The sequence below is a fragment of the Cynocephalus volans genome, chromosome 17, assembly GCF_027409185.1.
Source record: "Cynocephalus volans isolate mCynVol1 chromosome 17, mCynVol1.pri, whole genome shotgun sequence".
Classification (NCBI taxonomy): domain Eukaryota; kingdom Metazoa; phylum Chordata; class Mammalia; order Dermoptera; family Cynocephalidae; genus Cynocephalus; species Cynocephalus volans.
Window position 1 is genome coordinate 12661690 of NC_084476.1, and position 24478 is coordinate 12686167.

Below are 24478 nucleotides of genomic sequence, written 5' to 3' on the forward strand. Positions count from 1 at the left end.
CGACCAGCGCCCCCAGCGTGGCCCCGGCCACGAATAAGCTGGACTTGAAAACAGGAGCTCGCCTCCTCCCGTCGCAGGCGGTGGCCCAAGGCCCCCCCGGCGCCCGACACCTGCCCGGACTCCGGGGCGCCCGGGCTCCGCCGTTCTCGGGCTGCGTGCGGACCCCGGGGACGGGCTGGGGCTGAGGGGCCTAGAGGATGAGGGTGAAGACGCGTGGCGGCCGGGGGGAGGGCAGGGCGCGGGCCGGGCCTCCGCCCCCGGATCCCCCCCGCGCCGTTAAAGAGGGGCCAGTCCCCGGCCCCGCGCGGCGGGTTCGGCCAGCGGCAGCGGCGGCGGAGGGGCCCGGGCCCCAGGTGCGCCTCGGAGCGGCCCGGGAGGCGGCGGGGGCGGGAGGCGGGGTGGGGGGAGCCGCGGCCCCGCGCCGCCAGCCCCTCGCCCCCGCCTCCCCGCCCCCGGCCCGAGCGGCCGTCATCGCGGGCGGGCGGCGCTGCGCCCGGGTGCGGCTCATCGGCGGCGGCGGCGCGGCCGGGAGGTGCGGGGCTCCGCGCGGGCGGGCCGCGGGGCGCTCCTCCCAGGAGCGGCCGGTGGGGCGCCGTCGTGCCCCCTCCCGCGTCGCGGGCCCCGGCTCTGCGCGCCGCCCTCCTGGGGACTTGGACCCTCCGCCCGCCCGGGGTCTGTGCGCCCGGCGCCCGGCCCGCGGCTCCCACCCCGCGCCCGCGGTCTCGGCTGCGCCCTCTCCGCACTCTCTCCACCCGACGTCTCGGTCTCGGGGGCGCGGGCTTCCAGTTGCCGTCGCTGTCGCGCGCTTTGTCTCTCCGGGTCCGGGGGCCCCGGCGGCGCCGCGCTTTCGGGCTCTCTGTCCGGGCGCCGTCGTCGGGCTGGGGCCCGGTCTGGGTCCCGGTCTGGGTCCGACCCTGCGGGACACGCCTCTCGGCTCCCGGGTCCGGCCGTTTTCCGTGCGTCGCCAGGTCCCCGACCCTCTTGCTGGGCGCCTCCGCCTCTGCAGATTCTCTCTCGGTGTCCCTGTCACTGTCTGTGCCTCGGTCTCTGCAGGCTTTCTCCCGTGCTGCGGTGTCTCGGTCTGTCTGTCGTGGATCACTGTGTCTCTCCCAGGTTTTCTCTGTGGGCCTCTGTCTCTCGGTGTCTCTGACCTGGTCTTCCTCTGTCCCTCCTTCGTCCTCTCTATCTCGTCTCCCCAGGTTTTCTGTGACTCGGCTTCGGTGTGTCTGTGCCACTCTCGGGCTCGCTCTCCGTTCAGCAGTCGGTCGGTGTCCCTCGCTCTCGTGGCTGCCCACGTCTCTGCCTCTCCCACATTGTCTCTGTCTCCCTCGTCTCTGTCGCATCCCCGAATACCTGGGCCCCGCGCCCCACTTCCCCGCCGGGTTCACTGGCGTCCCCCACGCGGCCGATCCCATCTCGTTTTCTCAGAATCGGGGTTTTGTTCTCAGACAAACGAATCCGGATCGAAGCGCATCGAATCCGAGGCTCCCGGACCCGGCGCGGCGGGCGCGGCGCGGGAGGAGGCCCCGGGCGGGGCGGTGAGCGGCGGCGCGGGGTGCGGGGCCCGGGTCGGGAGAGGCCGGCTGCGGGCTGCCCCGGGCCCGTCCCACCGGGGCTGCGCAGGGCGCTCCTCGGGCCGCCCGGACCCGGCAGGCGCCGCCAAGGGGGCCACGCGACGGGCCGCGAGGAGGGCGCGATGGGTGGCGGCTGCGGGGCGCGGGACCGGCCGGGCAGGTGAGCGCGCCGCCGGTCGCCGTCGGCCCGCTTGACCCGCTCCTCCCTCTGCAGGCGGACGCCGCGGGCATGGACTATTCGTACGACGAGGACCTGGACGAGCTGTGCCCCGTGTGCGGGGACAAGGTGTCCGGCTACCACTACGGGCTGCTCACGTGCGAGAGCTGCAAGGTGAACGGCGGGCGGGCGGCAGGGGTGCGGGGGGACCCCTGGGGGCCCTGCTGGGACCCCTGAGCGCACCGGGGCCTCCCGCGCTGACTCCCCTCTCCGCAGGGCTTCTTCAAGCGCACGGTGCAGAACAACAAGCACTACACGTGCACCGAGAGCCAGAGCTGCAAGATCGACAAGACGCAGCGCAAGCGCTGTCCCTTCTGCCGCTTCCAGAAGTGCCTGACGGTGGGGATGCGCCTGGAAGGTGCGTGGCCCGGGAGCCTCGACCCCTGACTTCTGAGGGCCCAAGGGGGTAGGGGGTGGCGCTGGGAGACGGTCTAAGGGGAGGGCACCACTGGCCTTCCTGAAGTTTCTGGGACCGGGTGATTGGCCCCTGGCGCGGATTAGGGCCCAATGTCTGCAGCGCAGCAGGGAACTGGCGCTGGTCGGGCCTAGGCCCTGGGAGGGGGTGCGTGCAGGACCCACCTGTGCTGGGCTGAGAAGTATCTGAAAGTGAAGCCCAAGGAGATAACTGTTTCCTCAGCCCCTGAGGGGGACCCCAGCACAGGGCAGAGCCTGGGCAGAGCTCCTCCCTCTGCGTGGAGATTCCCCCCGTCCCCCCCTCACTGATACCCACCACCAGCCAGAGCCCAGGCTTGCGATGCCTTCATTGGTGTTCAAGTCCCAGTGCCACCTCTTACAGGCTGGGTGACATTGGGCAAGTTCCTTAACCTCTTTAAGGAGCAGATTCTCCATCTGAAAAAAATGGCTTTTATAGTAGTGCCTTCCTTCGTGAGTCAGTGTGAGGACTTAGTGTATGAAAAGCCTAAGGCACCTGGTACATAGTCACTGCTCAACAGGTTGGCTGTTGTTAGCATTATTATGGTGGTTATCATATTTTCTGTTATCTTTCCACCGTGACAGTCCAGCCCGCCCCATCCAGCCCACCCATCTGTTTGTCCATCCATGCATCAGAAGGGTTCACTCATTCATTCACTCCATGGGTGAGATGCCTTTCCATCATTCCTTAGCCAGGCTCTGAGAGGGCTGGGGAGTGGGGAACAATTGCCCCCAGAGGACCCCAGCCCATCTTTGCCTCCCCACCCCCAACCCCCACCCCTCAGTCCAAAAAGGAGGAAAGATGTTTTAGCAGGAAAAACTGGAGCTCTTTAAGGGTGGACAGTTGTTGGCTTCCACCCCGCTGGCCCCAGCCGGGCTGTACACTGAGCAGGCAGTTGTTGGCTGAAGTTTTCGGACAACACAGAAGTGGGTCTGAGAGCTGCAGACCACATGTCCTGCCACCTAGAGAAGGGACTCCTGGATGGAAGGGGAACACTCTGTCCTGTCTCCCTTGAGCCCACATCCCTAGCGCCAGTGAACCCAGCGGGGAAGTGGGGCGCGGGGCCCAGGTATTCCGGGCGAGAAGAGATGGTTTCTGTAGGCAGCAGAAACCCCTGGTGCATCCTGAGGGAGTGGAGCAGAGCTGCCTGCCCCCCGCCCCGCCAATGGCAAGAAGATTGGCTGTGGTGGCTTCTGAGCCACCATTCTGGCCGAGCGCCGCCCTCTCTCTCCTGCTCGCTCCCTTCTCCCAGAGCCCAGAGTGGGGTCCTGTCTGAGCAGGGGCTGGGGCCACACTCCCGCTGCAGAGATGCACCTGTTGGGTCCAGCTAGTGACACATTCTTGGACAGGCGGAGGAACATCTGGTCAGCAGGAGAGGCCCCTCCCCCAGCACAGAGCCTCAAGCAGCCCTAAACTCAGCTTCAGATTTGAAGCCAATGAGGGAAGCTCGAATTGTTTTGCAACACAGGTTCAACAGAGTCAGGCTATCAGTCAGTAAGCAATGGGACACTGGGGACTCAGCTGTGAACAAGGCTGACCAGGGCCCCCTTCCTGTCACCATCTCCTTGCTGAACCCTGTGCTAGGCACCCGAACCCAGAGCTGAACCGCAGCAGCTCTCAGCCTGGGGCACATGGCATGATACATTCAGCATGATCAGAGTGGGCAAGGGGCAGGATGTCTGGGACAAGGGCAATAGAGTCTGCCTGGATGAATCCAGGAACACTTCCTAGAGGTGGTAACATTGAGGCTGGGTGTTTAGTAAGCACAAAAGAAAGAAAAGGGTTTGAGACAGGAATATCAAAGGCAGGACAGAGGAGAAAGAATTGTCAAGCAAAGGAGCAGAGAGGTGAGCGAGGCAGAGTAGAAAGAACACAGGACCTGATGAAGGATAACCTAGAAAGCTGAGCAGAGCCTTGAACGCCAGGCTTAAGAGGTTGACTTTGCCTATGGGCACTGGGAGCCACAAAAGACTATTAGGCAGGGGAGTGACCCAGTCAGATCTGTTCAGGAAGGATCTGTGGTAGGGTATACAGAAGGTGGCTTGGAGCGGGTAAGCCTGACCTTCTGCCCCTGCCCACAGCCGTGCGTGCTGACCGCATGCGAGGTGGCCGGAACAAGTTTGGGCCCATGTACAAGCGGGACCGAGCCCTGAAGCAGCAGAAGAAGGCACAGATTCGGGCCAATGGCTTCAAGCTGGAGACAGGCCCCCCAATGGGGGTGCCCCCGCCGCCCCCTCCCCCACCGGACTACATGCTGTCCCCTAGCCTGCACACACCTGAGCCCAAGGGTCTGGCCTCTGGTCCCCCTGCTGGGCCACTGGGCGATTTTGGAAGTCCAGCACTGCCCATGGCCGTGCCCAGCACCCACGGGCCACTAGCCGGTTACCTCTACCCTGCCTTTCCTGGCCGTGCCATCAAGTCTGAGTACCCGGAGCCCTATGCCAGCCCCCCGCAGCCTGGGCTGCCCTACGGCTATGCAGAGCCCTTCTCCGGAGGGCCTGGTGTGCCTGAGCTCATCCTGCAGCTGCTGCAGCTGGAGCCGGACGAGGACCAGGTGCGGGCACGCATCGTGGGCTGCCTGCAGGAACCGGCCAAAGGCCGCCCCGACCAGCCCGCGCCCTTTGGCCTCCTGTGCAGAATGGCTGACCAGACCTTCATCTCCATCGTGGACTGGGCACGCAGGTGCATGGTCTTCAAGGAGCTGGAGGTGAGTCCCTCCTCCCACCTGGCTGGCCCCTGGATCCGCCATGTCCTCTCGGCTACCCAAGCCTCAGCCTCAGTCAGCCCTTGGATGGGGTCATCCTGCGCACTGGCTTCAGGCAGTGTCTGGGAGCAGGGAGGCCACAATGTGACATTAAGGAGCGTGTCTGGTCCCTCACAGCCTCCCCTTCTCCTTCTCCATTTCTTGAGTCTCTCTCTCTCTCTCTCCCACAGCCTCTGCTTCTTTGATCTTTGTCTGTCTCTGTCTCTGTTTCTGTCACCTCTCTCTCTCTGGCGAACTGTGTCTCTGCTTCTCTGTGTTTCTCTAGCCCCTTCAGTCTCTGGCTGTTTCTCCCCAGTCTGGGTCTCTGTAGACATTACTCTCTTTCTCTGAGACCCTGGGCTTCCTTGAAAGACTAGCTAAGTCCTTAGAGGACTGTCTTGTCCCCCAAAGCCCCAGCCCAGTGTTGGGAAAGGAGTCCAGTTCATTCTGTCCTACCATCAAGGGAGGCTACCGCCAATCCCCACCAGCCTCGAATGTCATAGATAGGGGTCTTAGTGTTTCAGAGCTTGGGATGTCTGTGGACCCTTCTCCTTCCCAGCCAAGGTGAAAGATCTGACTGCCCCTGCATCTGCTGTGTGTGATGGTTGGGCCCATGTGTGTGTGTGTGTGTGTGTGTGTGTGTGTGTGTGTGTGTGTGTGTGTGTGTGTTTGAGTGGGAGGAGCTAGGTGGGTGGGTAGGTGGGGGCCTGCCACCGATCTTCTCAGGTGAAGCAGCCTTCTTTACCACAGGGCCTTCTTTCCTCCTGGGTTGAGGTACCTGAGACTAAAGTAAGCAGGAAAGCAGCAGGAGAAACTGAGGCTAGACATAGGGAAGAACTTTCCAGTCATCCGTCAAATGGTTTGAAGGGCCTGAGGCCTGGGAGCTACCCCTCTAGTAGGCCTGGGAGCTACCCCTCTAGTGCCCTGGCTTTCTATGAGGCCTTCCCAGAGGCGCCTCCACCTGGCCAAGGCCCATCCCTCCCTGGTTAGGGTATGGGTACTCTTTATCACAAGCCTATTGGTGTTTGCCTTTCCCAGGCCAGCCCCCTTGGCTGTGTTGGGGCTGGATGTAAACAGCAGGACCTGTTGCCCTCCCTGCTGGGGCCACCGCAGCCTTGAGCAGCCTTGTCAGTGCTGACGTCACTCAGGCCTGGGCTTCCTCCAGGAGCATGTGGCCGGATGGGCTGGGGGCAATGCCTGGCCTGGCTGGCATAGAGGGGGTATAAGGTGGGGCGTGGTCACTCTGAGCCCCAGGGGTTTCATGGGGCTAGGGGTTTGGGTTCTTTAGGGAGTCAAGAATTGGTGGCAATGGCTCCTGCTTGTACTGTGGAGGGCCTTTCACGGCCGAGGCCTGGGGATGTGCCATGAGTCATGGTGTGGGCCTCTCACCCCAGCACCCTCTCACCTTGTGGAGGAGGCACAGAGCAGGGCCTTGAACACGCCCTCCGCCTTTTATTCATGGCTGGAAGCCCTGGTGGGGATGAGGATCTCCAGACCCTTGGGTTGGTTGTCAGCTTACCTCCAGAGTTCCCATGAACCCACCGTGCAGAGGGGAGGAGGAGCAGAGCATTTGCAGCCTTCCAGAACCCTGGATCTAGGGGCGGGGCACTTCCTCTGGCTGCCTTCCTAGTCTCCCGGGGATTTTCACGCAGGATGGGAAGGGCTTTTGTCCCAGCTTTACTGAGTGTTTTTTCCTGCTTCTGGCTTCTCTGTGGTCCAAACCTTCCTGCTTCCCCTTCCCAGAGTCTCTGAATCAAGCCCAGGAATATGAACCATGGTCAGCATGCTCTGTAAAGAGGCCTTGCAGATAAGTACCAGCCCAGCCTTTAGAGCATCTCTTATCAGCCATGTGGAAGTTCTTTCTCACTGGCCCAGTGGGCCTTGGGCTGGTGTTGGTTTGCAAAGCCCAGAGGTAAGGAGACATAAAAGTGGGAAGGTCCTGAGTGACCCTGCTCTCCCTTTTGGCTGACCACCCAACTCCCTACCTCCAGGCAGAAGAGGGGGCTCTCTGGCTCTGAGGGTGGGGCAGCCTTGGGCTGGACACTGGGGACATTGAAATGAATTGGAACCAGGAAGCTGCCAGGCTAGAGGAAAAGACAAACATATACACAGGTAATGCCAATGCAGGGTGCCCAGGGCTCTGAGAGCAATGGAAAGGAGCAGAAGGAGCCCAGAGGGAAAGCAAACAGCTGTATGCAAGGAAGTCAGGGAGAGTTTCTTTGATCTGTGACTTTCCAGAGAGTAGTTAGAGAAGGTTAAGAGTGTTGCAGGCAGTGGGAACAGCATAGGCTAAGGTCCTGAACTGTGAACAGGCATCATGTGTTCAGGGAGTTCCAGGTGGTCCTATGCAGCAGGGCTGGAGAGGAGGGCAGGGTCAGAAGCAGAGCTTGGACCAGGAGTAGGTCCTTTGATGGTGTTTAATGGACACCTGCCAGGACTGGCTGGGGCCCCACATATTGGGCCAGGAAGGGGCTCTCACCACACAGAGCCTGACCTCTCCTCAGGGGCCCACTCAGCCCTCTATGACGCCGAGGACACCCTGTTGCTCAGGGGAAGTCCTGGGGTCTCAGCTGACCTGTCAGGGACGCTGGCAGCCTAGATGGCTCTGACTGGGATGCCCTCTCGGGGTTTTCCTACTCTGTCCTCTTTCCCAGCTTGTATGGCTGTCCTTCTGTCTCTGTTTTTCCATCTCACACAGTCATAGCATATTAGACGTGACAGGGGCACAGAAATTAATACCAAAGACCAGAATCAGAGAGGCCTGTGTTCAAGCTCTAGTTGTGCCACTTACAGGCTGCGTCACTTTGGGCATTTTACTCCTCTGGGCCTCAGCTTCCTCATCCATAAAAGAGAGGAGTTTAAATGGTAACCACCTCATAGGGTTGTTGTAAGGGGTTAGTGAGCTAGAACAGGTAAAAAATTCAGCACGGGGCCCGGCACACAGGAAGTTCAGGGACTAGGGACAGCAGTGACCTTCCTCGCTGTTCCTCTCTGCTGCTACACCCTTTAACCTGTTCTTGCAGGTTGTGTACAGGCCTGGCCCGGAAGAGCGTGGGGAAAGATACATTGTATCCATGCTCCTCTGAGCATGGGACAAGATGCTCAGTTCTGGGACAAGATGGGGGCCCACTTTGCCCTGAGTTTATCAAGCAACTTCTTACCTGTGAGGAGGCAGAAACTCGACTTTACCTGCCGCTCAGTGGGGAGCAGTGTCCAGAGTCCAGGCAGTCAGCCTCTCTGGACATTTACCATGAAGGACAGGCTGGGAGGATGTGAGATAGGAATCGGGGAGGGGAGGTAGGGGCCAAGAGTGCCTAATGACCCATCTTGACACCAGTTCACCCTCAATGTGCAGCTCTGAGGCCCTGATTGGCAACAGATTGAACTGCCCAGATATATAGTTTTATTTAAGTGACAGTAATACTGTCACTCCTGGGCTGACAAATGATGGCCCGCTGACCACTCGGCCGGGAGAGTGCTGTGGCCAGCCCGTGGTGTGTCAGCCATCAGAGAATTACAGAGCCCGCTGGCCTTCGGCCGCCAGACTGATCAGACCCCAGGGGGCTCCTGAGGGGGGCCTGCTGGGAGGGAGGTTAGCTCGTCACCCATAAATACCCCGTCTCCGAGGCAGGCTGCAAAGTGTCAAGGTTCTAGGAAGATTTGTGGTCGTCCGGCAGGAGGCGGGGGCAGCTGGTGGGCCAAGCAAACAGGCCAGGCTGGTGAGGGACCTCAGGGCTGGGGCTGCAAATGTCCTTGTTCCCAAGGTGGCAGGGAGGCCGAGGGTAGAGGAGGATGAATCTTTAGCTTCGGGAGAAACCTTTGGAAGGTGAAAACCACGCTCGTTGGCTGAGCGAGCCTCTTAGCCACCTGCTTTCTCATGGAGAGAGGCTGGCAGCTATGGCCCTCTGCTTTTCTTTTAAATAAAAAGAGGTGTGTGTGTGCGTGTGCGCACTCATCTGTGTGGGGAGTGTTTTGGAGTCTGGTGTCTTTACGTGTGCATCTGTCCATCCAGCGGAAGAAGTGAGTACAAAGTCTAGCAGGAAAGTTTGCCTGGCCAGAGGGTAGGTGGGAGCCCGGGCTGGGGCAGCATGCCTGGGACGGCCAACAATGGGTCTGCAGAACCCTTTGCAACTGATAACGTGTGTTCATACGTTTTCTCTAACTGAAGGAGGGAGGAATAATTTTTTGCATTTCGCAGAACAGGAAATTAGGGCAGAGGAGGACACAGGGCTGGATTGGAACTTGAATGCAGGGCACAGGGTGCCAAAGCTTTAGCCACCAAATTGCATCTCTCTGCCACCCCTATCAGCCCCACTGGCAGGGCTGCCCCCACTCCCAGGGTCTAGGGTCTGGGTACAGAGTCTGCTCCCAGGGCTGGGCCAGCCAGGTCATTGTGACCCCTTCGGCTTTCCGCCCGAGGCTCAGCCTGCTTATCTCCTAATTTTCCCCCATTATCTCTTCTCTTCTACCTCCCCACCCCCCTGTTCCTTCAATCTGGGCACAAGGGTGTCTGCTCCTGCAGGCCCACGATAGGTGGGGGGCAGAGCCCAGCCCTGCACATCCTCCTCCCTCCCCCTCTGCCTCCATCTGGGTTGCCCAAGGTGAGCCTGAGCTTTCCTTCTGCCAGTGTGACTCCTGGGAGGCACCCACCTGGGCTGCAGGCAGTTCCCAGGGCCCCTAGAAGACGGGCCCCGCAGGGAGCATCTGGGCAGAGCCTCCATTTCCTTATCTATGATATGGGCAGAGTGTCAGCAGGGCAGGGTGAGACGTCCTTAGCTGTGCTGGGCACCGTGCCTGGCAGTAGGTGCCCACAGAGTCTTGCCTCCCTCCTTGGAAACCGTGGTGGGGAGGCGCCTGCCCCTGCCCTGGTGGCTCCACGGGGGCTGGCCACTTCCTGGGGAGAGAGAGATAAGGAGATGTCTTTGCGGCTTGTGCCCTGCCCGGCTCTCGGCCTCTCCCAGACCCTCCCATCCAGGCTAGTCAGTGCTGAGCCTGGGGTCCCTGCAGCTGGGTTTCTGTCCTGGAGTCATGGGGCTCCAGGAAGAATGTTCTGCCAGGCGGAGGATGGAGAGGCATGGGCTCCTGACCCCGAGATGAGGTGGGGAAGAAGGACCGAGGCTCAGAGGAAGGGGGATGTGCCTCAGAGTGGGACAGACACAGACTTTCCCTCTTACTGTCCTGCAGTGTGGGCAGTAAGGGAGGGGCAGGCCAGGCCTAGAGGGCCCGTCTGCGTCTGTGTTTACTTTCCTTTTTCTCTCCCTCTATCTGCCTGAGGACAGAGACCACAGGGATGCCCCCAGGAGAGGAAGGAGGGGCTCTGACTCTCAAAAACAGAGCTGTTGGTTAGGCCTGGGCCTGTTCCCCTCAGGCTGGGGGCTGCCTCCAAGCTTCTGGCCTCCGGGTCGGAGGTGATTTCTCTGGGCTCTCTGTGCACGTCTTGGGGAGCACATATTTGTTCACCCACCACTTGCTCAGCCCCTTCTGGGGGCTCAGAGATGAGGTGGACACCGGTCCTTCCTTTGCAGACCACACAGGTACCGGGGAAGACAGGGGCATGATTTGGTGCTGTCAGATGTGGCAGATTCCATGTCCAGAGGGTGGTGAGGGCACCGAGGAAGGCAGAGGGATCAGGGAGGGCTTCATGTAGGAGGGAATGAGACTGTGAACTCCTGGATGGCAAGGGGGGCAGGGGAGGTCTTCCACACCTATCCGTAAGAGTATGGATCTGGACTCAGATGGAGCTGTGTGACCTTGGGCAAGTTGCCTGACCTCTCTGTGCTCAGTTTCTTCTCTCCATAATGTGAGTAACCACTGTACCAACCTCATAGGGTTGTGGGGCTGCAGTGCAATGACTGTCACCTGTCATGGTTTGCATTCATTGCAGGGCATGGCCCAGGAAGTTGCCTGGGAAGTATCTGTTGGGTAGTTGGTGGCTGGCTGATGAGCTGCAGATGCTGAGAGGGACTGGAGTCTGTGTCATGTCTTTCTAGGATGACCTGCAGTGCCCAGTGCAGTTCTGAATACCCAGAAGGGCTCAGTTTGTCACTGTGGGGATTGTGGGCTAGGAACGCCCACCATGGCCCTGGCTTGGTCTGCCTTTGTGTGATACTGGGAGAGTCCCTCGCCCTCTCTGGGTGGCATCTAAATCTGAAGACAGGGCTTTGGGCCAGGGGATCCCTGGCTCTGGCTTTCCACAGTTCTGAGTCCCATTTGCCATGGTCAAAAGCATCCCCCCTTACCATGCTAGAGCACAGTGATCCCCCAGGTTGAAGGACACCCTGGCCCCTGACTGCAGCCTGGGTATTCAGAATCTACCCCTTGTGCCTGCTCTTTTCCTGCTTCAGGCCTCAGGCCATGGTGGTCTGCTCGCTCCTTCCCTGGGCCTGACTACAGGCTGGCTGGCCCTCCTGTCTTCTCGTGAGCCTGAACGCAGTGCCGGAGGCCCAGGGGACCCTCTCATTCCTCCTCAGGGCTCCTTTTTGAGTAGCTGAGGCTGCCCGAGGTGTGACCACAGGCCAGATGGGCACGATGTTAAAATTAATCATAATCTGGCCTTGCACTTGAAGGGGAACTCACAGAGCCCTTCTGTGGACACCATTCACTGACATTTACTGAGTGCTTAATGGCTGTGAGCCCATCTTCTAAGCACAGGACTTTGCCCACTTCACAGTTGAGAAAACTGAAGCACTGAAAAGGTATGGAACTTGCATAAGGTCACGCAGCTTGTAAGAGGTAGAGCTCACGTGCCCCTGTTGGACCCGCTCTTGCCAGACCCCTGCCATGCTTAGATGAAGAAGAACGATGGGCGGACGGGCACAGAGGGGTTAAGTGGCTTGCCCGGGTCCCACACACAGTGGAGTGTCTGCACTGAGAGTTGGGAGGAGGAGGGGTGAGAGGAAGGTCCCCAGCTGGGCCCCACGTGCCTCTTCCTTCCAGGTGGCCGACCAGATGACCCTGCTGCAGAACTGCTGGAGCGAGCTGCTGGTGTTTGATCACATCTACCGCCAGATCCAACACGGCAAGGAGGGCAGCATCCTGCTGGTCACTGGGCAGGAGGTGACCGACTCTATTGTGTCCTGCCCCCACCGCCACCCCATGATCTTCCAGAATTCTGGGCCCAGAAGGGGTCCCAGGCCTCTCCAGGGCTGGCTGTGGTCACCCTGAACATCAGCCCTTCCTCCAAGTTTATGGGACACCCTCTGGCCCTACCTCTCTGTGACCAGCCCTGGCCATGGCCTTGAGAGGAGCCAGCCCCTGGGAGCCCTGCTCTGGGTGTGTGGGGATGGTTGGGGGGCTCTTGGAGGAGGAGACCTGGCACCGGGTCTTGAAAGAATAAATTGGAGTTGGTCAGATAGTGAAAGATGGTGGAGGGACAGTCTCCACTCACCACAGGTGGGGGGATAGCGGTGGCAAAGGCTCAGGGAGGGGCGTGCGGGGGTTGGGATGAGGTAAGAGATGAGGCTGGAAGGGTTGTTAGGGGCTGGGTTAGTGGGCAAGACCTTGCAGGCCCTAAATTCTGAACAGGTGAATGAGTGAATGAATAAGCAGAGGGCCCCAAAGAGCTCACAGTCAGAACTGGGGCACCCCTTAGAAAACGGAATTAGGAATGACAAGGATGGAAGCCAGGGAATAGGGACTCCTGGAAGGGAGCAGGGGAACCACGGGAGAGGTTTAAGTTCAGGAGGGACGTGGCCAGGTATCCAGAGGAAGCATGTGGGGGGGGGGGACGCATTCCAGGAGGAGGACCCCCAGCTGGTGGGATGAGGAATGGAGGAAAGAGAGGCGAGGAGGGAGAAGGGAAGGGAGGCCAGTGCCCAGGGTCTGGCCTGGTGGTGGGAGCATCATGCCTGGGTGGGTACATAAGAGGCGCCAAGGGCTCCGCACGTCCTGAGGGTGGGGTCAGAGGCTGAGGCTCTGCATCCCACCCTGACCCCAGACCTCTGTCCTCATCCTCAGTTCTCATCCTGGTGTCTCAAGCCATCGGGGGCAGGGGACAGGGAATGCTGGTCCCTAGAGGGTGACTTTGGGGCTACCTGTGAGCACAAATGCAGGGAATCTGAGGTGTGAGTGTCAACACTCGGGCCGAAGTGTCTGTGGCCAGGAGGATGTCCTCTGTGTGCGTACACACGCCTGTATTGTACTGTAGAGATGTCTGCACACACATAGGTGTGCAAGTGTGGCTATCTGCCTGTCAACACATAAATGTGAGCCATCCAAGAGCACGTGTGTGCACCTGTGTGTGTGCCTCACTGCAGGAAGGGGGTGGGCAGCCCTGTATGTTCATGCACGTGTGTAAATGTGAGCTGAGCTGTGGCCGGTGTCTGCGTGTGAGCGGTTGGGGCACTGGGGAGACATGTGGATGTGACCCTACCTCCCTGCCCCTGCCCCACACCCAGGACGACGTAGTACTCACAGCGGGCGGCTGCACAAAAGCCGTCTGTGGCACTGGGCCTGGAGGCGGCTCTTTGTGTGTGAAGGACCCTTCAGTTCTCTCACTGCACCCACCCGCCTGGTGTGCGCTCCGCTGCCGTGTTGAGGCGGACAGGCAGGCTGTGGGTGCCGTCGGCTCTGGCCTGGCAGGCGGAGGGGAGCCGGGAAGGCTGGGCCCCAAATAGTGGTGGGCCTGGGAGGGTTCCAGGGGCCTGAGGAGCTGCTGCTACCCCATCCTGGCTCAGCTCCAAGGCTGGGTGCACCTGACCCCCAGCCCATCTGACCCCCTCTATAACTGGCACCTCCCATCCATACCCTCTTCCCCATTGTCCCTGATCAGAGCCTCCTGCCCGTGCCCTTTGGCCTGAGCCCCTCCCCTGCCACCCTGACCCATGCCCTCTGACCCGCCCAGGTGGAGCTGACCACGGTGGCTGCCCAGGCAGGCTCCCTGCTGCACAGCCTGGTGCTGCGGGCGCAGGAGCTGGTGCTGCAGCTCCACGCGCTGCAGCTGGACCGCCAGGAGTTTGTCTGCCTCAAGTTCCTCATCCTCTTCAGCCTTGGTGAGTGCAGCTTGAGGGGGGTCTCGGCCTGGGCCAGCAGCAAGGGGCGCCGAGAGGCCAAGATAGGGCCTCAGTGGGGGCACCAACCCCTCCCTCAGTGACTAAGCATGTGAGGGCACCTGGGCCTAGCTCTTAAAATGCAGGCTGTTTGGGCCGGCCCGTGGCTCACTCGGGAGAGTGTGGTGCTAATAACACCAAGGCCCCGGGTTCGGATCCCATACAGGGATGGCTGGTTCGCTCACTGGCTGAGCATGGTGCTGACAACACCAAGTCAAGGGTTAAGATCCCCTTACCGGTCATCTTTTAAAAAAAAAAAAAAAAAAAAAATGCAGGCTGTTTCCCCTCTGGACCTCAGTTTCTCTGTTTGGAAGTACAGAGGGCCAAGGTAATGTCTAAGACTTGCCCTTCATGGGACGAGGACCTCTTCTGAGAATCTGGTAAATTCCTGGCTCGCCTCCCTAGGAAAGTGCCCATGCCACCTGCAGAAAATGCCGCGTGAGTTTAGGACTTCCTGTTCCCCAGCTCCCATCCTGGGGTCCCTGTTTTTCCTAATTCTCTGATCTAGGGAGGCCCATATTCTGACTCTGAGCTTTTTGGGCCCCAGACCCTTTTGCCTGTTCATTAATTTGTTTATTCATTCATTTTACAAACATTTGCTGAGCATCTGCACTGTGTAAGGCACAGGAGATATAGCAGTGAACGAAAACCCCTGCCCTCATGGAGGTGACCTTCTCTGGGGGACAGAGTCCCCACCCCCCTCCACATGCTTCCTCTGGATACCTGGCCACGTCCCTCCTGAACTTAAACCTCTCCCTCCCTTCCAACGCACCTCTGCAGAAAGATTCCTCCACCCAACAAACTCCTACTCATCCTCCAAGACCTTGCTCAGCTGTCCCTCTTCCAGGAAGCCTTCCAAGCAGAGCCCTTGCTCCCCACCCTGGGTGCCCTGAGCCGCACCCATCTCTGTCCCAGCCCTAACCTCTCCCAGATGGGGAGCTACTGGAATCAAGGAGCACCTCTGTGTGCACAGCATCGATGGGCACAGGGGGAGCACTGGCCATGGTGTGTCAGGATGGAAGATCTGGATTCTAAATTTGGTCTCTCTCTCTGGCTTTGTCCCCTTGAGGAAGTCACCCCTCTCTCTGGGCCTCTATTTCCCCATCTGTAAAATGAGCATCATAATAATCCTTTACTGGCTAAAAGGGTTTAATGAGAGAATTCCTCAAAGTGCTCAGTGCTTGACCTGACCCCACAGAAGTGTGCATCAGTATCGTTTATTATCATAATCTTCTTTATTAAGTTCATGAGCAAATGAACGAGTTAATGAAGTGAATGAGTGAAGCGGGTCACATCTTTATCACATGCTGTGTGTCTGGCACAGCACCTTATCTTTGGGCACAGGGACATGGATCTGGCTGAGGAGGGTGTAGGAAGCCAGAAATCTAGTGAGGTTGGGGCTGCCAGGGGAGGCAGAAGCGGTGGCTTGGGCACCTGGGTCACCCTGAGCTGATGATGCGAGAGCAGCAAGAGAGGCTGGCAGGCTGTGCATTGAGAGGAGCCCAGGTAGTCCAGGGATGAGGGCTGGGCTGGAGAGAAGAAACCCACGTCACCTGGGATGTCAGAGAAGGCTTCCTGGAGTGGGGCCTTTTGCTGGGCCTTGCTGTATGAGTAGGAGTGTTCTGGGGGAAACAAAACAAGCAGCATTAAAGGCGTTCCAGTCTAAGGAAGCCCCTTGTGTAAAGTGATGAGGATTCCTGAAAGTTCGGTGTGGCTGTAGGGGGCGGGAGGAGATGGAGAGGAAGCTGGCCAGGTGTGCAGGGGCTGAGCTGTGCAAGGCCTTAAGTGCCAGGCCAAGTACCTTGAACCTTCCCTGGGGAAGATTTTAAGCAGGGAGTAACATGATCACATTTGTATTTTATCAAGGCCCTTCCAACCGCAGCGTGGGAAAAGGGTGGCAGGCGGGCAGCCCCGAGCCCTGGGAGAGGACAGACCTGGGGCTGGGGTGAAGAGGGCAACCCTAGTGTCTGGAACGGAGGGCTACTCCCATGATCCCACCCAGATCGCCAGGGCTGGGGCCTCCAGGGTAACTGGGACCCGGAGTAGAGCTGCCACTTGCCCGTAGACCTCCAGCTGGCATGCTGGGCGTCGCTCTCCGGGGCAGCCTGAACTCGGGTGATGACTGTACCCCCACCCTGCCCCCCGCCCCCCGCTCCCCGGGGCCTCCTTCTCGCCTGCCTCCGCATAAGGGTGCCATTTGGCGTCTAAATAGCTGTCTCGGGAGGGCGCGGAGGCAGGTAAGGAGGTTTAATTAAAATTAGTGCCTCTCTCCTGGCAATCACGGTGTTTATGAAGATGGGCCTGGCTGGTATTGTTCCTCCGAGGACTTAATCGAAGCTTAATGGATTGACCTAACATTCGATTTCCTGACTTCCATTGAGGCGGCGGCAGCAGCATTCCCTTAAGCGTTTGCAATTTACCCACTGCTCTGCGCCAACAAAAGGCGGCCTGAATAGCAGCCCCACTCGAGGGGCCATTGTGCGCGGGGGCGCCTGCCTGAGTCACCGCTATTGGGACAACATTCTTTATGCCTCGCTGGAATGAAAGGATTATTCAAATATTCAATTAAACCGTGAAAAGGGGGCTTTTCTGAGAACCTGGGGGCCCCCAGCTCCGTGGAACTAGCAGGCTGCTCTCCGAGGTGGGGGTGGCATCTCGCAGCCCCCTCCCACCTCCCAGCTCCAGGATTGCTGGGAGCTGAGCAGGCTTGGGCGGCGCTGGCTCATCCACACCCTGCAGGTGCTCAGGGTCCAGAGCTGGGCACACAGACTAGGTTCAGTTCTTGGCCAGCTGGTGAGGCAGAGATGAACGTGTCCCCATTTTGCAGATGACTGGAAACTGAGGCTCAGAGAGGGGAAAGTGACTTGCCCAAGATCACCCGGCTGGTTGTAGAGTTGGGATCTGAACCCTGACACATTAAGGGGGTGTCTCCTGGTTTGTGACCCCTGTTCTCCTGTCTGATGGAAGAAGGGCATGGGGTCCAGAATAGCCTCTCTGGGGTAAATCCCGACCCCAGGGGCAGGGGCCCATGGGCTAGACTCCTGGATTGAATGGAACATAAAGTTATGTCTAATCCTCCATGAACCAGTGTCCAAACTTGACCCACCTCCCTGGCTAGGGCTACCCAGCCCTGCTTGCCCACGGTGGGAGGCTTGGACTTCGGAGTCAGAGAGACCTGGGTTTGAATCCAGATTCTGGTATCTTTTGTGTGCCTCGGGCATGCCCTGACTCCCTACACCTAGGGGATGCCCTCCCCTCCCTGTCTGGATGTCTGTGGGGATTCACTGAGCTGGGTGCAAGTTGCCTGGCAGGTGCCCAGGAAACTGGGTGCAGACTCTTGGACTGTAGACACTGGGGCTCAAGTGGTTGTTGTGTTTCCCTCCCCCAGCCCTGTGGCTGACCTCATGGGGGCAGTGGGGGTCTCCAGCCTGCTGAGAGCTGAGAGACCATAGAACTGCTGGTGGGTGTGGGGGTTGGCCCTGAAACCTGTCCTTGTTCGGCACCCCCATCCCCCGCACTCCACCCCGTTGTCCCTGGCGCGGTGCTGCTGAGAACAGTAAATCCTGGTAAAGCCGAGGTCCTGATGCTCTCTAGACCCCTCCTACCCCTGCCCCTACTGCAGCGTCCTAGCTAGTCCTCCCCCATTCCAGCTGTTTCCTTTAGGTCCCTTTACTGCTTTGTGACCTTGAGCTGGTCCCTAGCCTTCTCTGGATCCCCAGGCTCCTATTGCATATTGTCAGAAGACAGGGTCAGGAGAATTTGCCCAACCCTGGGGATGGTGGAGGGTAAGGTCAGATGGTACAGGGTTGGGTTGGAAACAGGTTGGGATAGGGATAGGGCCAGTAGGCACCTCTTGTGCCCAGGAAACCAGCTAGGTGAGGTGACTCCCTATGGCCTTTGAGAGTGTCTGGAGCAGTCCAGGCTAGGGAGAAAGGCTGCTGCGTACACGTGGGCAGGCTGTTCACTGCACCAGGTCTCCTAGGCAGGGAAGGAGTGGGGGCTGTGTCTCTGTGGACAAGGGGGAAACTTCTTTCTAATTGGCACAAACCTTTGTGGTTTATGAGATGTGGGGATCCTGAGGGGTGAGGACGAAAATGACCCTGGCTCATTTACTGGGGGACGGGGAGGGGCCAGAGGTGGGAGCAGAGGATGGAGACCAGATTGTGCCATACGCCCCAGGCCCAGCTCGGCTTTCCCTAAATCCAACTCTGGACAACACAGGCCTCAGCGGGCGCGCCGGGGGCGGCTGGGGATCAGGGTTGCCAGGAGCATGAAGCTCTCCTGGCACAGTGGGTGTTAAGAGGGATTAGAGGGGCCCAGGGCTGCACATGCTGGCTCTGGACACCCCCACAGCAGCAGGGCTGGGGTGATGACGGCAGAAGGAAGTGGATGGACCACCATTTTCTGAACTATTGGACGCCCCATCCCAGGCAAGGCTGGGTTAGGATTCGGGCATTGGGGACCAGTTCTGTGGATTCCTGTCCCTAGATACCCTGAGCCCCTGGGCAGGGCACCAGGTGGAGGTGATGCTCAGGAGCTGAAAGAGGACCTGGGTGACAAGAAACTGAGCCAGGATCTCCCCTCCACCCCTCCCAGGCCCTGCATAGAGGAGGCCTTTCAAGTCAGGGCGGGACAGGGACTCACCCACAGGGCCACTGCTCCTGGGTGGCGACTGGGATTTGGACTCCCATCTGTCTCGCCCCAAAGACATTTGATTTCTTGTCCCTTCACTGGCCCTCGGGTGTGGGGATGCATGACTCACACCCCTCTGTTCATGGCCCCAGCGGTCACCGGTCCACGCGGGGCCGACCTCCTCTCCCTGCCACCAACCCACCCCTTCTCATTTGACGCGGTCCTTCTTGTTCGTCCCTGTTCTTCTGTAATGTCTGCCTTGTGTAGGAGCATTTTAATTTATGTAAGTGGCTTTGCCTTATTGATCTCATTCTGGATCCTCCTTGTTTGGTTTTTGTTTTCCACGCAGCCCCACGCTTTTAAAAACCCGTCCCTTTGCTCTGTGTGGCGCCTGCTCCATTACTTCTGTCCACGGCACCCACCTCCTCGCCACCACGGATACTGCTATAGAGAACATCCCTGTCCCCCACGGCCCCATGAGAGGACTTCCACAGGGTGCTGGCGTCTCCTTATCGGTCGCAGGGTAGACCAAGAGTGCCCGGTGTTCTCAGAACGGGGCCGCCAGCCGTCACACCTCTCTGGACAGGGTCCTTTCACTCACAGTGTGCCTCTCTGATCATGGTGGGGATGAGGTGACAGTGTGACTGTGGCAAGGTGGTGATGCTGATGGTGAGGGCCCTGGAAATGGTGGTGACAGGGTGGTTTTGACCATGGCGGTGGGGCTGGTGCTGGCTATGGCGGCAGTGGTGTCTACAGTGGCCCTGGTGTGGGTAGGGGCAATCGTGACAACTACCCGGCTGTGCTTCTGATGTGCAAGACACTGTTCTAACCTCTGTCCATGTGTCAGCTCCTACATGCTCATGACATCTCATGCGGTAGCTATGAGTGTCACTCCTACTTTGCAGATGAGGAAATTGAACCTGGTGAGGTTGGTGATGGTCTTGGTGGCTAACGGTGTTCACTATGACCATGGCGAGGATGACAGTGGAGTGGCAGTTATGATGGTGACAGGTGGCTGTGGTTGGGTGGTTGATGGTGTTTGTGATAACCACAGAGAAATTGGTCTTGGTGACTGCTGCTGATGGTGGCATTCAACTATGATGATGATAGTGGTGACGGGACAGCTGTGGCCGGCTTGTTGATGGCAGCAGTGGCCACATTTGTGAAAAACACAGGGGCGTCGGTACTGGTGATTGATGATGGTGGTGGTGTTTGTCAACCACGGTGACGGCAATGGTGATGGCAGCGATAGGGTGGTGATGAGATTATGGTTGTGTGGTTGGTGGCGTCAATGCCCATGTCTTTGGTGAGCATAGGGAAGTTGATGTTGGTGATGCCCGTGACAGTGTTGGCCCAGCCCTGAGGGTAGTGGTGACAGGATGGTGACCGAGCCCCTCCCTTTACAGATGTGAAGTTCCTGAATAACCACAGCCTGGTGAAGGACGCTCAGGAGAAAGCCAACGCTGCCCTGCTTGATTACACCCTGTGCCACTACCCGCATTGCGGGGACAAGTTCCAGCAGCTGCTGCTGTGCCTGGTGGAGGTGCGGGCCCTGAGCATGCAGGCCAAGGAATACCTGTACCACAAGCACCTGGGCAACGAGATGCCCCGCAACAACCTGCTCATTGAGATGCTACAAGCCAAGCAGACTTGAGCCTGGGCCAGCTGGGGCAGGGCTGGGGCCCGGGGAGGGGCTGCAACCACCCCACGGCCCTCCAGATGGTTTACTTTATTATGCCAACCCAGGAGCCCCGTCCTGCAGGCCCCTGCCCCTGAGCTCGGAAGCTGTGTGTCTGGGAAGGTGGGTGAGGCTGGGCAGGGCCTGGCTGAGGTGGGGTGGCCCCCACTGGCCACTGGCACTTGCCTGCCACTCAGAGCGCCCCAAGGAGGCGGCTGCTAACCACTCTTCCCTCCCCCTGCTCCCAGCTGTCTGTCCTGGGGTCTGAAGCACAGGTCCGGGGAGGAAGTTCGGGATTCCCTGGTGGGCCTCGGTGTCCCTTGGGCCAGATGTCATCCCTTTCCCCTCTCCTGGAAACAGAGGCAAGGAGGAGTTGACCGGGCATCGGCTGGGGGAGAAGAGAGGGTCTCCAGAACTCCCCCATGGGGACCTGGAAATCCTCTGTTTAGTAAACTAGTGATAACTGAGCTTGCTATATTGGGCAGGAGCTGTTGGGCCCTAGAGGACACTTGGACACCTGTTGGGACAAAGGACCTCCTCCCTTGCCCTTCTACCCCATCTGACTTCTGCAGGGAGAACTTTGATACATGATCTGAAAAGAATTTTGCTCCAATCATCTTTCCATCCCTCTCCCACCAGAGGAGGAGTTTGGTACAATCAGCCTTCTAGCTCCACCCACAGTTGGCCAGCCCCGGCAGGTATTTATGTGCAAGGTTACAGTCAAGAGGTGTGTTTGTTTTCCCCTTTTGTTTGTTTTCCAGTCTCCTAGACACTCCTTGAAAGGCGTGTATGGTGGAGGGCAGAGGACAGATTTGAGAACTGAGGCTGAGATTTGGGGATTGGTGCCATGTACAGCCCATGGTTTCTCACTGGACACTCTCACACCAAGTGCCCCGTGGGTGGTGCTGGCTCATTATTTCTGAGCCCCGATCCAGAGAAGAGCTGTTGCTTGTCCCCTACGCCACCAGATGAACCGCAGCCTACCCTGTGGGGCTCAGAGTCTCTGTGCATGGGAATATGGTGAACTTGGGAGGGTACACAAGGGTCCTTCCTTCATTGGGTCCCTTGCTGCAAACCTTTGATGCTGGGCCTCAGCTCCCTGGCCTCTTGCCCTGTGTCCCGCAAACCACTCTCAAGGGTCAGGCACTAGGGGAAGGCCGCAGCTGTCCTCTGTCCCCGGCTGGACATCCACTATGTCCTGCTTTCACATTGCTATTGCCGCTTGTGCTGAGCTGCCTGGTTGGAAGAAACTGGGCACCCCTGCCCCCCTGCCTTCCATTGCCCTGTCTCAGTCCCCACCTCTGCCCCCTGAAACGTGCGCCCCTGCCAAGGCTGGAGACCCACAGCCCCAAAACGAGAAGTGCCCTTAAGAATCTCCCCAGCCCCCACAGCCCTGGAATAAATTTTGCAATTAGTTTCCAGCTACCTTTGCCTACTACATTCTGGGGCCAAAGAACCGCCTAGGTGGGTTTGGGGTGTCTAGGGTGGGACAATGCTCTGACTGGGGCAGAGATGACATGAAGACGGCCTCTGGTTCAAAGGCAGGGGAGGCAGGGTGGGTGTGGGGGCTGGGGGCACCAGGCTCTGTTGGGGTTTGGGCCCCACCTCATCCCTGGGATCCTGGGAGATGCCATGGCCTTCCGGGGCCTCAGCCTCAGTTCTGCCCTGGCCATGCCAGTTCAACTCCCATCTTGAGCAGAAGGGAGCAATCATTTAATGAGCACCTACTGTGTACCATCCCTCATCTTGCTGCCCATCCAGTAGCCCTGTGAAGCAGAGGTATACTCCAGGAGGGGAAACCACCTGCCAAGGGCCCCTCAGGTCCAAACCTGGGTCCACGCAACTTCAGAGCACTGGCCCTTTCCTCTCTGTCTCATCCCTCGCTGAGTCCTTGCCTCCCCTACCCCCCACTTGGTGGCAGCAGTGAGCACAGCTGACATCCGAGGACGCATCCCGGGGTCTAGGCACTGTGCCCAGCTTCACCTGCCTCCTCCTGTTGTCCCATGTGTCCTTCACAGCCACTTCTGCAGGTGGTAGCCCCAGGTTACAGAGGAGAAAACTGAGGCACAGAGGGGTGAAGTGGCTTGTCTAAGGTGACACAGCTGAGAAGGGGTGCGGCCATTGTGCAAACCTCCATCATCCTGCCCCCCACCCCGGGCAATGTAGCCCTAGGCACACGGGTTGGCACTGACTTTTATGCAAAGAAGAAGGTGTCTCTCTTGACACCTGCAGAAACGAAGCAGGCACTCTAGTTCCTGCCCCTGGGCAATGTGCAATCTTGCGGGAGGAGACTGTCTTAATTGGATTATAATCCGATGAGATACATCACGGAACTGAGCCAGAGAAGATGAGGAAATGATTGATTCTGCTGGGGCGGGGGGAGGGACAGGAAGGTTTCAAAGCAGAGGTGTTGTCCAATTGGGTTTTGAAGGATGCCCAGGAATTGGGAGGCAGTCCAGACGGAGGGAACAGTGTGAGCAAAGAGATGGAAGGATGTCAGCTAGGAGTGTCTGGGGACCCAACTCATTTTGGCTGGAGAGTTAAGAGAATGTGTGTGGGGAGGAAGGTATGGGACCGGGGGAGGGAGACTGGAAGGACCCCTTGGTCTCCACCTCCGGCCCCTCCCCCACCAGCCCATATGATTGGTTTGGGGGGAGACGGGAGCCCTCTGAAGAGAAGGGAAGGAGTCAGAGGACCCTGAAAATGCCAGTAGGGGCCACCAAGTGCCCTGCCCACTGCAGCACCAGCTCCTGGCTGCCCCTTCAGGCCCCAGCCCTCAATTCCCCCTCAGCAGCAGGCATCAGGCTTTGCCTAAGGGCTGAGCCTGGCGTGCCCCGCCCTGCTGGGGACAGTGATGCAGCCTGGCCCAGCCTTCCCTCCCCCGACCCCGACCCCGGGCTTCCCAGGCAGGGCAGGGGCTCTGCTGCTCTCCACTGGAGGCATGCCTCTGGCCGCAGGGTCTGCGCCCCCACAGTCCCCCCTTCTGTCTCTGGCCACAATTGACATTTCCTGAGTGTCTACTATGTGCTGGGCACCAGACTGCGCTGACCCCTTCTGTCGCCTGCCAAGTGGGCCTGATGTCCCCATTCTATAGATGACAGGCTGGGCTTCAAGAGGTTAAATAGCCCCCATCCCCGGAATGAAATGCCCAGACCCCTGTACTTGTGTGGGTGGGTCAAACGCCCCCAGATTTCGTCCCAGACTCAGCCCAGGCAGGGTCCAGATTGGAAGCTACTTCTAGGACTCTGGGAGCAGCTGGAGCCTCTCTGGGCCGTCTCGGGGCTGCGGTTCACTAAGCCCTGCCCACCTCTGCCTCACCTGCATGACCCCCACCTCCCCGGCTCTGACGCTCCTCGGCTCTGCCATGTCATCTGGCTCCAGCACAGTGGGGTGGCGGCCTCTGCACCCCACATCTCAGCCCCTGGGCCCCTCCTTTTCCTGACCCCTGCCTAGGGGCAGGCCCTGGTACCAGACCCATCGTCTCCCTTTGCTCTGAAACACTAAAGGGACCGAGACTCAGAATAATCTTGCCCGTAGCCACACAACGGGTGGCCCACAGCCTGACTCCCGGGTGGGATCCTCCCTCCGCAGGCAGCCCCCTTAGTGCAGCCGCAGCTTACCCACCGCCACCCTGACCACTGTACCGCACGGCCAGGAGACCCCAGGTCTGAGTCATCAAGGCCATCTCTGTACAACAGGGCTGAGGCGGTGAAGGGCTCGCCACCGCCAGGGACTCAGAAGGTGCCTTTCGGTGCCGCCTGCCCTCCCCCGGGGATGAGGCTGAGGCCGGAGCCGGGCTCCTCCTGCTCCTTCCATCTCCCGGAGAGCCTGGCGTCCCCTCCTCCCCTCCAGGCCAGGATGACCCCAGAGAGGGACAGGCAGAGCCTCAAAAGTACATTTATTATGCAGACAAGGCAGGACACATGGGAACTTCAGGGCAGGTGGGGAAGGAACAGATCCCAGACAGACAGAAGGCTGGGGACAGAGCCGCGGGACTGGCAGGGTAGGTGGCTGCACAGGGCTGGCCGCGCTCCCACCAGGAGGAGGGGGAGGCTGGGGCCCGGGGAGCGGGGCTGGTGGCTGGTCCCGGCGTGGCCTCTCTCAGGGACTGCCAGCTGCGCCTGTCCGCGGGTCTGGGGTTCCCGGGATGAGGT

At 59.3% G+C, this 24478-nt stretch overlaps 1 protein-coding gene across 1 annotated transcript; it reads left to right on the forward strand.

The window, feature by feature from the left end:
- The first annotated feature begins 1803 nt into the window (after positions 1-1803).
- NR5A1 (nuclear receptor subfamily 5 group A member 1) lies at positions 1804-20300 on the forward strand. Its single transcript, XM_063082487.1, has 6 exons — positions 1804-1905; positions 2008-2149; positions 4306-4931; positions 11904-12023; positions 13810-13957; positions 20053-20300. Exons 1-6 carry the CDS (start codon positions 1804-1806, stop codon positions 20298-20300), a joined length of 1386 nt encoding a protein of 461 aa, XP_062938557.1.
- Positions 20301-24478: the final 4178 nt, after the last annotated feature.

Coding starts and splice junctions, on each gene's coding strand:
- NR5A1 (XM_063082487.1), top strand. CDS start 1,804: ATGGACTATTCGTACGACGAGGACCTGGACGAGCTGTGCCCCGTGTGC. Junction 1,906..2,007: donor TCACGTGCGAGAGCTGCAAG/GTGAACGGCGGG, acceptor CCCTCTCCGCAG/GGCTTCTTCAAGCGCACGGT. Junction 4,932..11,903: donor TGGTCTTCAAGGAGCTGGAG/GTGAGTCCCTCC, acceptor TCTTCCTTCCAG/GTGGCCGACCAGATGACCCT.